The 13981-nt window shown below is 47.0% G+C and overlaps 1 protein-coding gene across 1 annotated transcript in view; it reads left to right on the plus strand.

Moving 5' to 3' along the window:
- Positions 1-1333: 1333 nt before the first annotated feature.
- The window catches only part of il1rapl2 (interleukin 1 receptor accessory protein-like 2), a 1327545-nt gene continuing 1314897 nt past the window's right edge, over positions 1334-13981 (plus strand). Inside the window, exon 1 of the mRNA XM_034182329.1 lies at positions 1334-1442. Within this exon, the coding sequence (XP_034038220.1) occupies positions 1340-1442 (103 nt within the window). The 5' untranslated portion in view covers positions 1334-1339. The remainder of the gene's footprint in view (positions 1443-13981) is intronic.

Raw genomic sequence — 13981 nt, forward strand, 5'->3', positions numbered from 1 at the left:
CAATGCTAACTTTTAACATTGAAAATGCCATAGACATGCTAACGCATTAGCATCGCTCCGGTTTTTAAGTTATAAAATACATCTATCAACTGTTTCAGAAGAACATAACAGGTCGATTTAACATAGAAAAGGTAAATAATACTCACAGACGTATGCTCTTTAGGGTTTTAGCAGGAGAAAATTAAGCAAAAGAAAGAAAGAATAATCGAAGCATTGCTTCAATCTGCGAAGCACTGCTTCGATTGGTTCAAGGTTCAGAACAAAGCCGCGCTGCAGAAAAGTTGTTTACAGACCCGCTGCAGGGTCTGTAATCAATACAGAAATTATCATTTTCCTGACAAACACCCCCCAAAACAACGGCCACTCTGAAGGACCGATAACATAATCGTTAAGCACAAAGCTTATTGATGTCGGTGGATCGAGTCATTTCCTAATGATACCCAAAAGGAACCGGTTCTCGATACACATCCCTAGCTGTTAAGGGGTTAGCTCATTCCCTTTAGAGGAACAAACCAGAGCTAACGTGCCATTCTAACGTGCAATTCTTACAACAGGAATATGGCGCAACACAAATTTAAAACAAAAGAAAATGTGATACTCACAGGCTGTACTGATTGCTGGGGTTGATTTTGTCGCAGAGTCAGAACTGACCCTCTACTGAGTTTAAATGCCGACTGAAGCCAGCTCAAAATCGTGCAAGGTTTGTGAAACAGTCCTCTGTGAAATGTGCAGAGCAAAGAAATAGTCAGCGGTTGTATGTACTGGGGATGCGGTTAAAAATGAATAAAAGCCAGTGATCGCGTACATTGCTTTCTGTGGGAAGATCGTAGTCCTCTAAAACAGCCTGGGAAAGCACACCTGTAGCTCGCCATTGCTTCTCTTCGAGTGTTACGAATGGGTGGGCACAACCTTATGAATAATTAATTTCGAAGGGGCGTGTGTGAAAGGGTGTGTGTGTGTGTGTGTGAGGGGGGGGGGTGGCTATTGGTGAAAAAGTGACGTAAGTTTTCTCTCAAAAACGGATTGGCCTGTTTTCTAGGGGCAATTCAAAAAAGGAGAAATACTTGAAACAGAGGTTCTGAAACTTGCTGGCACTTCGTGTGTATTCCCCACAGCGGGGAGACTCGGAACTAACACCAAAAACATGAAAAAGATGATTTTGATTCTCTATCCCCTTTAAATAAAGGTTATCATTATAATATTCTGACATGAAAGTGGTAGAGAAATGATTTAGCATCATATGAGTCCTTGAATACCAGGAACATTTGTTTCTGTTCACTCACATCCTTTGTGGTACTTCATGGTTCCCGCTCTGTGTTCATCTGTCTCAGGGTGCCAGATGAGCAGAGAGATGAAGGCTGTGTCCCTCCTCTTCATCCTACTTCTCCTCCTCACGTCAGGAGCCTGTGATGGTGTCAAGTACATCTCCAAAAGGAACTCTGGTAGGATGAACAGTGTTTTATTCCTTTTCTAGTGTGCGTTTTCTTTTCTGAAAGAGGTTTTAGTTTTGAAACTGTCTGCTGTCAGAACACTTTCGTCCGCTCTCTAATGACTTTATCACTGCTGAACAACACTGCACCTCCTCACGCCTCCTCTCTCTCCCTTTCTGGTTCCTCACTGATCAAGTATATACCATGTACTGGATACTGTACTTCTGTTTTGCTCTGTCCCTTTATTTTTCTGTCAGCAATCATCTCCTCTGTCTTTCTCTGAGAACACTTCTCTTATAAACCTATTTCAGCGCTCTGATAGCCGCCTTCCCGTGCGCTTTCCTGCCTTGCTGTGCACTTTTCTGCCTTCCTGTGCTGAGGCCCGTTGGCTTCTGCTCGTTTGAATAATGGCGGCAGCTGGAGGCTGACCGGCTGATGTGTCTGCTGATGATGTGATGGTTGTTCGTGTTGAGCTGGAGATGATCTGTCCTCTTTTTGTTCTTGATCTCATGCGTTCACACTGACCATGAAAGACTCAGGTCTGTATATTTGAAGCGGATGCATTATAAAGGTAGATGGTTGAACTTATAAATTTTCCCGTTTTTTTCCCCCCTGGTTTTCCTTCATTATATCAGAATATGTGTGATGCTGATTTGTGTGATTAAAACAAATTTGTAGTGCTATCATGTAGATATTTCTGTACTTTTTATTTATTAATGCTAAGGTGCAAAACAAAAATTTGGTTTCTGTTTATTTATGTTTAATGTGGACGCATCACTGGCTGGCTGCAGCCGATGACGTTCAGCTCAGCCTGCGTTATATATAGGTAAAGTGACCTAGAGTTCAGATATACAGTTGGATGTCCTTAGTAACGAGTTCTCTTTTGCTCAGAGGAGGCAAATGGGTTAAGATGATGTTGAAAACATGTTTATGCTGGATTTTTCAGGTGTCGTTTTTCCATCAGTCTTCCAAATCGGGAAGACTGATGGGTTTTTGGTTTTTTAAGGGTATTTGGTTTTTAAGCTTAAAAATCCTTGGGGAAACAAGTTTTTAAACCCAATTTTTTGTGTTAAAAACAAAAACTCAATAACATGGCTTTTTTGCTTCTTTTTTTCTGTTTGATGAAAAGAAATGAAACCGGGCTTTTCTTTTTTCTTTCTGTATTTTGAGATTTGGTAAGGAAAAGTCTTACTTAGTTTTGGGTTTGCTATTTAAAAACACAATTCCACACATTTATAAAATGCACAAAGACCCAGGCAAGCAGACACACACACACACACACACACACACACACACACACACACACACACACACACACACACACACACACACACACACACACACACACACACACACACACACACACACACACACACACACACACACACACACACACGAGTGAATGTAGTAATGTTCATATATCCTAATATAAAATCTAGAATTGTGTGCACACATTTTTTTTCTTCTTTTTTTTGCTTGTAGGGAAACCCTGTCTTCTCCTGATTCCTTTCAGTCAGGTCAAAGGTCAGGGTTAGAACAGTAGTTGTGTTCTGGCAGCAGGGACACTTGCCAACAATGTGAATCTGAAGACATCTTCCAGGTTGACCTCACACCCACAAAAAGGCCTCGTTCCAGCTTCTTCTTTTTTTGTTCTCTGTTTGGGGGAAAAAAAAAAGTCACACTACCTTGGTTGTTGTGAGAGTAAATCTACATTTGAAAAGCTTAGTGGCAGCTTTCAGAGCATTTTGTGAACTCGCCTTTTACTTTGTGCTTTTGCGTTTCCTCGTCTCTCTCTCTCACTTTTTCTTCCTCACACTCGCTCTGAAACATGCTGACTGTGTGGGTGAGCTGGTGGGAGTTTTTGTTTCTGTGTGTGTACAACTGTGCATGTTTCATGCCATATCCAACGCTAAGTGTGCGTGTTTGTGTGTACAGTGTACTCAGTTTTAAGTGTACATTTGGGCAGATATTGCATTTTGCTGTGTGTGAACTCCCTGAGTGTGCTTCAGTGCATGCTCTGGGAACGTTCATTCTTTTGTGTACTTGTGTGTGTACTGGAGAAGGGTACACACAGCAATTATGTGATCAGAGTAAAGCCAAGTGAACATTTATGTGGGCGAGTGCTACAGCGAGCCAAACATAGGCTGTTAGATTTTCTCTGGCTGTGTCCGTGTTAGTGGAACTGGACACCATATGGACAGAAACTACATTTGCTTGTGTCAATTCCCCTGCTGCGCTTTGATGCAACACCCGCTGCAGCACAAGGGGACAAACTGTGATGAGAAATGACACAGAGAAGGCTGGTGGAGAGGCCTTTGAATGATTTTAACACACATCGAGATATAAATGAAGCCGGCACTCACAGCAGAGCACATCTGTCTGATTTAATCAATAGAAAATGATGATCCCAAGTATGTATATTAGCACACATGGGGCTGATACATACCTGTGGTTGAAAGGTGTGAACATTTCAAACAGCAGATACTCACTGTAAAGAGTTCAACATCCACCAGTAATCAGTGTTTTTGTTACCCTTAATGTCTTCTGATTTGGAGCCTGAGTCACATCTTCCAAGTCCAGATTATTGCATTGTGGTGACTCCATGGAATCTGTTTGTGTTCTATTGTGCATTCACTATCTGATTTGTCTGAAATACTGTGCGTCCAGAAAGTATTCCCAGTGCGTCACCTTTTCCATAGTTTATGTCACAACCTTATTGTAAAATGGATGAAATGAATTTATTTTCCTCAAAATTCTTTTTGAGGAAAATAAATTTTGTATCTCTTCAGCTTTTTACATGGTTGATGATGGGGTTTTAATCGAGCGATTAAGGACTTGGGTGGGCATTTCTGGGTCTGCCCTGGACTGGTTTTTATCTTATCTTTTGTACAGGACTTTCGCTGTTGCGACTGATAAATTTATGTCCTCCTCTGCCATGCTATCCTGTGGTGTGCTTCAAGGCTCTTTTCTGGGACCTATATTATTTGCTCTATATTTCCTCCCAGTTGGTCATGTCTTGAGCTCTTTTAAAGATGTCACCTACCACTGTTATGGCAGATGACATCCAGCTGTATATTTCATTCAGTCCTCAGACAGTTTCTAGGGTGTGTGCTCTTCAGAGAGTGTTGAGGTTATTGGTGGCTAGATGGTGGCTAACTACTTGGCCCTTAAAGCCCCTTTCACACTGGGGCTGCTCCCAGTTGCGTCGTGTGTCGTCATGACGACGCCACGTGGAAGCAACCTAGTGCCGAAACGAATTAGATTGGCGCCACAACAGTTTGCGGGATGCAAAGGACGAAGCAAATCGGATGCCAAAAATTAAACATGTTTAATAGACAGTGCATACCAGAGCACAAACCAAGCATGATGTCAAAGGAATTGTCTGAAGACCTCTGAGACCTGGTCTTTTATTGTGGCCAGCCTAAGGCACACCTGTGCAATAATCATGAGATCTAATCAGCATGTTGATATGCCACGCCTGTAAGGTGGGATGGATTATCATGGCAAAGGAGAAGTGCTCACGAACACAAATTTAGATAGATTTGTGAACAATATTTGCGAGAAATAGATCTTTTGTGTATATAGAAAATGTGTTAGATCTTTTGAGTTCACCTCATGAAAAATGGGAGCAAAAACAAAAGTGTTACGTTGATGTTTTTTTCAGTGTGTCTATTTTGGTGAAAAGGATTCAAAAGATAGTGTTGGGACAGAAAATCTAAAAAAAAACAGGTTAAAACAAGTGAGGGGCACTTTCCAAGGTCCATAAAAGATATGAAAAGTATTGGAAAGAGAACTAAAATCAACATGTTTAAGACACTAGTTTGTTCAGTACTTCTAATGGCATGTGTGAGACAATATAATGATGAAGTTGGCTGTTTTTCAATTCAGGTGTTTGCGAAAGATCAGTTGGTGTTCCCAAGCAGTGGTTCTGCATTTCATACTCTGCTTTAAGACCTCCGCCACCTCTATTCAACAGAGTATCATAAGATGCAGCAACAGAAATGCACACGAAGCGAAAGCTGAAGCAGAACACAAAGAAACAAGTAACAACTTGCAACAGCCAGCCACATTTCCTCCTACGACCACCAAACAAGCAAAAAATGGCATAAACAAAGTGACAGAATTGGAGTTGAACAGATTCCAGTGAAGCTGCTTAACATTTATTTGTTTGTGTGTGTGTGTGTGTGTGTGCGCATGCACCTGACACACAGACATTACCACAAACAAATGTCAGATATCATTTACACCACACTGGCAGCAATACGTCTGAGCAAGTAAAAACACACGTATTCTAAATTGCTCATCACTTGAAGTTAATGTCTGTCTGCCTTCCCTTCATTCTAAACAATTCAATAGTGTGGCCGTTCAGGTCACAGCTGCCCAGCAATCCAACAAATGTGTTTCTTCTCCTCCTTCAGTCATTGCTCTTTTTAAAATATAACTTTGATTAGTAATATTTAAATATTAACACCCTTTAATATAACACAACTCAACCATCACCTTTCCAGCCAGCTTTCTTTTGACAACTCAGGGAATGGATACATGAACACTTCTAAGTCACTGAATATATGTAAGACTTGATTTACTTCAATCATTAAAGCAGACAAACCATATGGTACTATATGATGAATCTGTCTGGCATATGCAGAAAATGACCATGTATGAAGCAGATAAGTGAAGAAAGCCACATTAAAACACTGAAGGAGGTACAGGCTTCTGTGGCTGTGAATGGAGAAAGTGGGCATCATACAGCTTTTGTCTGTCATATCGCCATTTATACAGCTTCATTGTGGAGTGGAACAAAGGAGGAAATTCTTTGTGAAATTTCAACGACTGCTTCCATGCATGCACATGACACATAGACGTGTAAGATCCTTGTCGATGTTGTACTCAACCTTCCATCTCAGAGAGGGACAATACGTTGTTTCTTCTTGGGATAATACCTCTGTCCCAAATAGAAACACAACTTGTACATCAACCCAGGATGTTGGAGTCATTTTCAAAAGAAATTAAGGGCCCCATCACACATAACACATTTGAAGCCAACTAGCGCAAGAAGGATGAATTGCATGCCAGAAAAATCGGAGCTGCCTCTAGTGCCTCATACACCTGTTGCTACACCTATTCGCACACACCAACAGCTGAAAGACAAAGTGCCCTGTGAGAGCCCATTCAATCCCTCTCGCGTGTTCACCAAATTCCAGGTGACACACATGAACATCCAACACTGCTTGCTGGACACTTAGAAAATGCTTGGCCATTCAGGCTGTTAGAACGAAAATAGTGAGCAGACGATCACTTTCAAGCTGGATGCAAAATTTGTCTAAGTGCCCCTATAACTGTGGAGTTGCCAAGCAAACACAAGTGGTGTGCAAGAGTCTCAGCTCCCCCCTCAACACGTGCTGTGCGTGTGTTGCGCACCCCCCCCACTCCCCCCGACAACATGTGTGCATGTGTTTCACGCTCCCCCCCCATGATCACTGGCCAGAGACTCACTGACAGTTGCAAATGATGGCTCAATGCACACGATGTGTGACATTAAAAACAGCCACCACAGCCAGTGCGCCGTAAACCATCGCCGGTGAGTTGTGCATGCCTGTTCGACCATGTGTCCCTCACGACAGCAAGTGGAATGTTTCGTGTTTGGTTTGTGGATTTTCTTCTGGTTTCCGCATCTGCTGTGTTATGTGTGAAAGGGCCCTAAATCATGTCATTAAAAAGTCATGTCGTTTTATATATATATACACTTAAAGAAAATCATTTAATACTTCATAGAGAAGCTTATCTTGGTAATAACAGCTCCAAGATGTCACCCGTATGGAGAAACTGGTAGCATGCATTGTCCAGATGTGATTTTTGGCCCATTCCTCCAGACAAACAGTCTCCTTCATCATCCTGGTAGATGGCAGCAGATTTTTTTCATCAACAATGTCTCTGTACATTTTTTCCATTCATCCTTCATTCAATAATATGAAATTTTCCAGTGCCATATGCTGAAAAAACAGCTCCACACCATGATGTTCCCACCTCCAAATTTCGCTGTTGGTGTGGTGTTTTTGGGCTGATGCGCAATGCCATTTATTGTGTGTATGAGATGTTTCTTGTTTGACACCTTGGTAATAAGACACATTTTTAAAGGCCATCAGCTGAAACTGAACCAGCTGATATCAAATTTTGCTGACAAGGAGAAGGATTGCTGTGTAATTGACTATTTCAGGTGGTGTCTTGGCTTTCCATGCCTTTTTTTTTCCCACCTCCTTTTCTTCAGGTCTTCAATATTTTTTGTTTGTCATTTCACATGATTACACAACTTAATTTATGGGAATCTGTGATTTGATTTATTTGCATGTGTGGGTTACTTCTGTTGTTACTGACATCTGGTGAAAGTTTCACTCAGTCATCATGCTTTTTCAGCCATCTGTCACCCTTTTGTGTCCTTTTTTGAAGTTTAGAAATATATGCTGCCGGCCTCCGTATGATGTGCTGATACAGGTTTGCTGTGTGTGTGTGTGTGTGTGTGTTTAAATGCTACCATGGCATGAGGATTTTTATTGTATGATCTTACACATTTGCTTTTCATGTAAAGCAGGCAAAAGATAATCAGATGGTGATGCTTAAAATGCTGTGGTATGCTACAAAACACACACAATTTATCTGATTTTGCCTGAGAAAGCATTTGAAGTTGAGCAGGTTTCCAGTGAAAACGTTGACACACTCTTTTTTTTTACGCTTGGCTGTAACTGAGTTTGCTGCACAATGGACACAAAAGTGAAGCTGTGCAAAAATGAATGATTTGTATTATTTTTTTATTACATGAAGCTATGATTTAATCCAGAGATTAGTTTTAAAACATAAATTAATTAATTTATATTATAAGAGAAAAAAACCCTTACATATGGCCCAGTCATGTTTTATCAGCCCTGATCCTAAATTGAGATGTTTAATGTTCAGTATATTCCAACGAGTCCTAATCTGATACTTTAGCACATTAAACTAATTCTGTCTGTTGGGAAAGTGTAGTGACACGGACCCACAACAGGGGGCGTAAATGAACGGACAATGAAAGAGTCGAATATGAACACTTTACTGATGTGAATGAGCACAACCACAATACAGAGGAATACAGAATTTTGCAAACAGTCAATCCACAAAGTTGACGTGTGGGCAGGCTCGAGGATAGAAGACGTCTGTCCTGAGAAGAACCGGAACCACACGATTTCCTCCGCCACCAAACCTGGAGAATACTAGAGCCGCCAAGTCCCGAGTCCCCAGGTGGCCACCATCTCCGAATGTCGGATCTGGTACTGCTGGCGAGGAGCATAAACAATGCAACAATGGTGGAGAGTCCACCTCCACCTCTCACACACACTCGTGCTGCTCCTGTCTCAAACACTTATCTGGCTAGGGTGTGAAGCGAAGCCGTCGCTGATTACGCCAATCTCCCAGATAAGGCACTCCACAGGAAAACATCTGTAAAATGAGTTCAGACTAAGACACAGTTAGTTTTAAGGCTGAGAATATTACCTTCACAGGTCAATGATATCTTGGCAACGAGGTGGAGATGATGTCTGGTTTTTATGGAGTGGTATGATGAAGTGTAGATGGGTGACAGCTGTCATGAGATAATGAGTGACAGCTGTCACCCCCGGCTGTGTCCGTGGCGGCAGAGCCCTCTCGTGCCTGAAGCCCGCACTTCAGCCAGGGCGCCCTCTGGTGGTGGGCCAGCAATACCTCCTCTTCTGGCGGCCCACACAAAAGGACCCCCCCTCAACAGGTGCCTCCTGGCGCCCGACCAGGTTTATCCGGGTGACGGCGGTAGAAATCGGCCAGGAGGGCCGGGTCCAGGATGAAGCTCCTCTTTACCCAGGAGCATTCTTTGGGTCCATACCCCTCCCAGTCCACCAAATACTGGAACCCCCGGCCCATTCGATGGATGTCCAGGAGCCGGCACACTGTCCAAGCCGGCTCCCCGTCGATGATCCGGGCAGGAGGCGGTGCCGGACCGGGAGCACAGAGGGGTGAGGTGTGGTGTGGTTTCAGTCTGGACACATGGAAAACAGGGTGGATCCGCAGTGAAGCTGGGAGTTGGAGCTTCACTGCGGCAGGGCTGAGGATCTTGAGGATTTTAAATGGTCCGATGTACCTGTCCTTCAACTTAGGGGAGTCCACTTGGAGGGGGATGTCCTTCATTGATAACCACACCTCCTGCTTGGGCTGGTATGCAGGGGCCGGGGACCGCCGGCAGTCTGCATGGGTCTTAGCCCTCGTACGGGCCTTCAACAAGGCAGAACGGGCGGTGCGCCACACCCGACAGCACATCCGCAGGTGGGTCTGGACCGAGGGCACAACAACCTCTCCCTCCACCACGGGAAACAATGGGGGCTGGTACCCTAGACACACCTCAAATGGGGAGAGGCCGGTGGCAGAAGACACCTGGCTGTTATGTGCATACTCGATCCAGGCCAGATGGTTACTCCAGGCCGTCGGGTGCGCGGATGTCACACAGCGGAGGGTCTGTTCCAACTCTTGGTTGGCCCGTTCTGCCTGTCCGTTCGTCTGTGGGTGGTACCCGGACAAGAGGCTCACGGTGGCCCCCAGTTCTCTGCAGAAACTCCTCCAGACTTGAGAGGAAAACTGGGGACCACGATCCGAGACTACGTCAGTTGGTATCCCATGCAGACGGATGACGTGGTAGACCAGAAGGTCTGCTGTCTCCTGGGCCGTTGGGAGCTTTGGGAGGGCCACGAAGTGCGCCGCCTTGGAGAATCGGTCCACTATCGTGAGGATGGTGGTGTTGCCCTGGGATGGCGGGAGGCCCGTGACGAAATCCAGGCCGATATGGGACCAGGGGCGAGGAGGCACAGGAAGCGGCTGGAGAAGTCCTTGGGACCTTTTGTGGTCTGCCTTGCCCCTGGCACAGGTGGTGCAAGCCTGGATATACTCCCGGACGTTGGCCTCCATAGACGCCCACCAGAAGCGCTGCCGGACAACTGCCATGGTCCTTCGCACCCCTGGATGACAGGAGAGCTTGGAACTGTGACAGAAATCCAAGACTGCAGCTCTGGCCTCTGGTGGGACGTAAAGTCTGTTCTTCGGCCCAGTTCCGGGATCCGGGCTCCGTGCCAGGGCCTCCCGGATGGTCTTCTCCATGTCCCAGGTGGGGGTGGCCACGATAGTGGACTCTGGAATGATGGGCTCCGGTGGATCCGACAGCTCAGTTTTGACTTCGTCTTCGTGTACCCGGGACAAGGCATCCAATCTCTGGTTCTTGGTCCCGGGGCGATAGGTGATCCGGAAGTCAAAACGTCCGAAGAACAGTGACCAGCGGGCTTGCCTGGGGTTCAGCCGCTTGGCGGTCCTGATATACGCCAGGTTCCGATGGTCAGTGAAAACCGTGAACGGCACAGATGCTCCCTCCAACAGGTGTCTCCACTCCTCAAGAGCCTCTTTCACCGCAAGGAGTTCTCGGTTGCCGACGTCATAGTTCCGTTCAGCCGGGGTCAACCTGCGAGAAAAGTAGGCACACGGGTGAAGAACCTTATCAGTCTCTCCGCTCTGGGATAGCACGGCTCCTATCCCTGAGTCAGAGGCGTCCACTTGAACCACAAACTGGCGGCTAGGGTCGGGCTGCACCAGAACTGCTGCAGTCGAGAACCGTTGTTTCAACTCCTTGAACGCGGCTTCGCACCAATCCGACCAGGTGAAGGGGACTTTTGCAGAGGTTAGGGCTGTCAGGGGGCTAACTACCTGACTGTAGCCATTATGAACCTCGTGTAGAAATTTGCAAAGCCGAGGAACTGTTGCAGCTTCCTACGGCTTGTTGGTTGGGACCAATCTCTCACCGCCGCAACCTTGGCCAGATCAGGGGTGACGGAGTTGGAGGAGATTATAAACCCCAGGAAGGACAAAGAAGTGCGGTGGAACTCGCACTTCTCGCCCTTCACAAACAGCCGGTTCTCCAACAACCGCTGCAGGACCTGACGTACATGCTGGACATGAGTCTCAGGGTCCGAAGAAAAGATGAGTATATCGTCCAGATATACGAAGACGAATCGGTGCAGGAAGTCCCGCAAGATGTCATTAACCAAAGCTTGGAACGTCGCGGGGGCGTTAGTGAGGCCGAACAGCATGACCAGGTACTCAAAATGACCTAATGGGGTGTTAAATGCCGTCTTCCACTCGTCTCCCTTCCGGACCCGAACCAGGTGATACGCATTCCTAAGATCCAACTTTGTAAAGATTTTGGCTCCATGCAGGGGGGTGAACACGGAATCTAACAAGGGCAACGGGTATCCATTGCAAACCGTAATCTCATTCAGCCCCCTGTAATCAATGCATGGACGGAGTCCGCCATCTTTCTTGCCCACAAAAAAGAAACCTGCACCCATCGGGGAGGTGGAATTCTGGATCAGCCCGGCAGCTAGTGAGTCCCGGATGTAGGTCTCCATTGATTTGCGCTCAGGTCGTGAGAGGTTGTACAGCCTGCTGGACGGGAACTCCACGCCTGGAGTCAAATCAATGGCACAATCGTACGGACCGTGGGGGGGAAGGGTGAGTGCCAGATCCTTGCTGAAGATGTCAGCAAGATCGTGGTACTCAACCGGCACCGCCGTCAGAATGGGAGGGACTTTGACCTCCTCTTTAGCCTGTAAACCGGGAGGAACCGAGGAACCTAAACACATCCGATGGCAGGTTTCGCTCCACTGAACCACCACCCCAGACGGCCAATCAATCCGGGGATTGTGTTTCAACATCCACGGGAAGCCCAAAATCACTCGGGAGGTAGAAGGAGTCACAAAAAGTCGATCTCCTCCCGATGATTTCCAGACACCACCAGAGTTACAGGTTGTGTCTTGTGCGTGATTAAAGGGAGAAGGGTGCCATCTAGTGCCCGCACCTGCAACAGCGAAGGGAGTGCCACCAGAGGGAGCCCTACCTCCCTAGCCCATCTGCTGTCTAGCAGATTCCCTTCTGACCCCGTGTCCACCAGTGCTGGGGCTTGAAGGGTTAAATCCCCGCTCAGGATTGTAACTGGGAGTCGTGTGGAAATATGTGTGTGTCCCACGTGAATGTCTTGGCCCACCCTAAGCCCAGTTTCTAGGGGCGGGCGTTGGTGTTTAAACGGCTTGGGGCAGTCTCTCTGCTGGTGCTCACTCGAGCCGCAGACAAAGCACTCCCCGCGGGCCAGCCTCCTCTGTCTGTTAAATGTGGCCCTGCTCGTGTCCATAGGGTCATCAGTAGGGGGAGCTGTTGCCACACGGAGCGCTGAGGCTGTGGAGCGTGGGGAGGGCGGAACCTTTTCGGACCTGGAAGGGAGAGGGACGGCGCGTGCCCGGCCACGTCCTTCGTCTCGCTCCCGACGGTGTTCCTCCAACCGACTGTCTAACCGTATAACAAGATCAATAAGCCCATCTAAATCCCGCGGTTCTTCCTTCGCTACCAGGTGCTCCTTCAGGACCGACGACAGTCCGTTTATGAAGGCGGCGCGGAGCGCAACGTTATTCCAGCCGGACCTCGCAGCCGCGATGCAGAAGTCGACTGCATATTCAGCTGCGCTCCGGCGCCCCTGTCTCACTGTCAGCAGCACTGTTGAAGCAGTCTCTCCTCTGTTAGGGTGATCAAAAACTGTTCTGAACTCCCTCACAAACCCAGTATAAGTGGTAAGGAGCCGTGACTTTTGCTCCCAAAGCGCCGTAGCCCAAGCGCGTGCCTCACCACGAAGCAAGTTAATTACATAAGCCACCTTACTGGCGTCAGACGCGTACATTACGGGTCGTTGTGCAAAGACGAGCGAACACTGCATAAGGAAGTCCGTGCATGTCTCCACACAACCTCCGTACGGCTCTGGGGGACTTATGTATGCTTCAGGGGATGGTGGGGGGGGAGTCGTTGAACGACCAGTGGAACGTCTTTATTCTGCACTGGGTCGGCAGGAGGAGGAGCTGCAGCAGCGCCCTGAGCGCGCGCTTCCACCTGTGCGGTGAGAGCCTCCATCCTGCGATTAAGGATAACGTTTTGCTCGGTCATCAGACCCAACCGAGCGGTAAAGGCAGTGAGGATTTGCTGCAACTCACCAATCACGCCTCCTGCAGACGCCTGTGCACCCTGCTCTTCCATTGGCTGTTCAACAGATGGGTGACGCCCCTCGGGATCCATGACATTGGCCGAGATATCCTGTTGGGAAAGTGTAGTGACACGGACCCACAACAGGGGGCGTAAATGAACGGACAATGAAAGAGTCCAATATGAACACTTTACTGTTGTGACTGAGCACAACCACAATACAGAGGAATACAGAATTTTGCAAACAGTCAATCCACAAAGGTGACGTGTGGGCAGGCTCGAGGATAGAAGACGTCTGTCCTGAGAAGAACCGGAACCACACGATTTCCTCCGCCACCAAACCTGGAGAATACTGGAGCCGCCAAGTCCCGAGTCCCCAGGTAGCCACCGTCTCCGAATGTCGGATCTGGTACTGCTGGCGAGGAGCAGAAACAATAAGATGTGGGTGTGTGCACACCCAGTAGCAACAATGGTGGAGAGTCCACCTC

Source organism: Thalassophryne amazonica, chromosome 11, assembly GCF_902500255.1.
Source record: "Thalassophryne amazonica chromosome 11, fThaAma1.1, whole genome shotgun sequence".
Lineage (NCBI taxonomy): Eukaryota > Metazoa > Chordata > Actinopteri > Batrachoidiformes > Batrachoididae > Thalassophryne > Thalassophryne amazonica.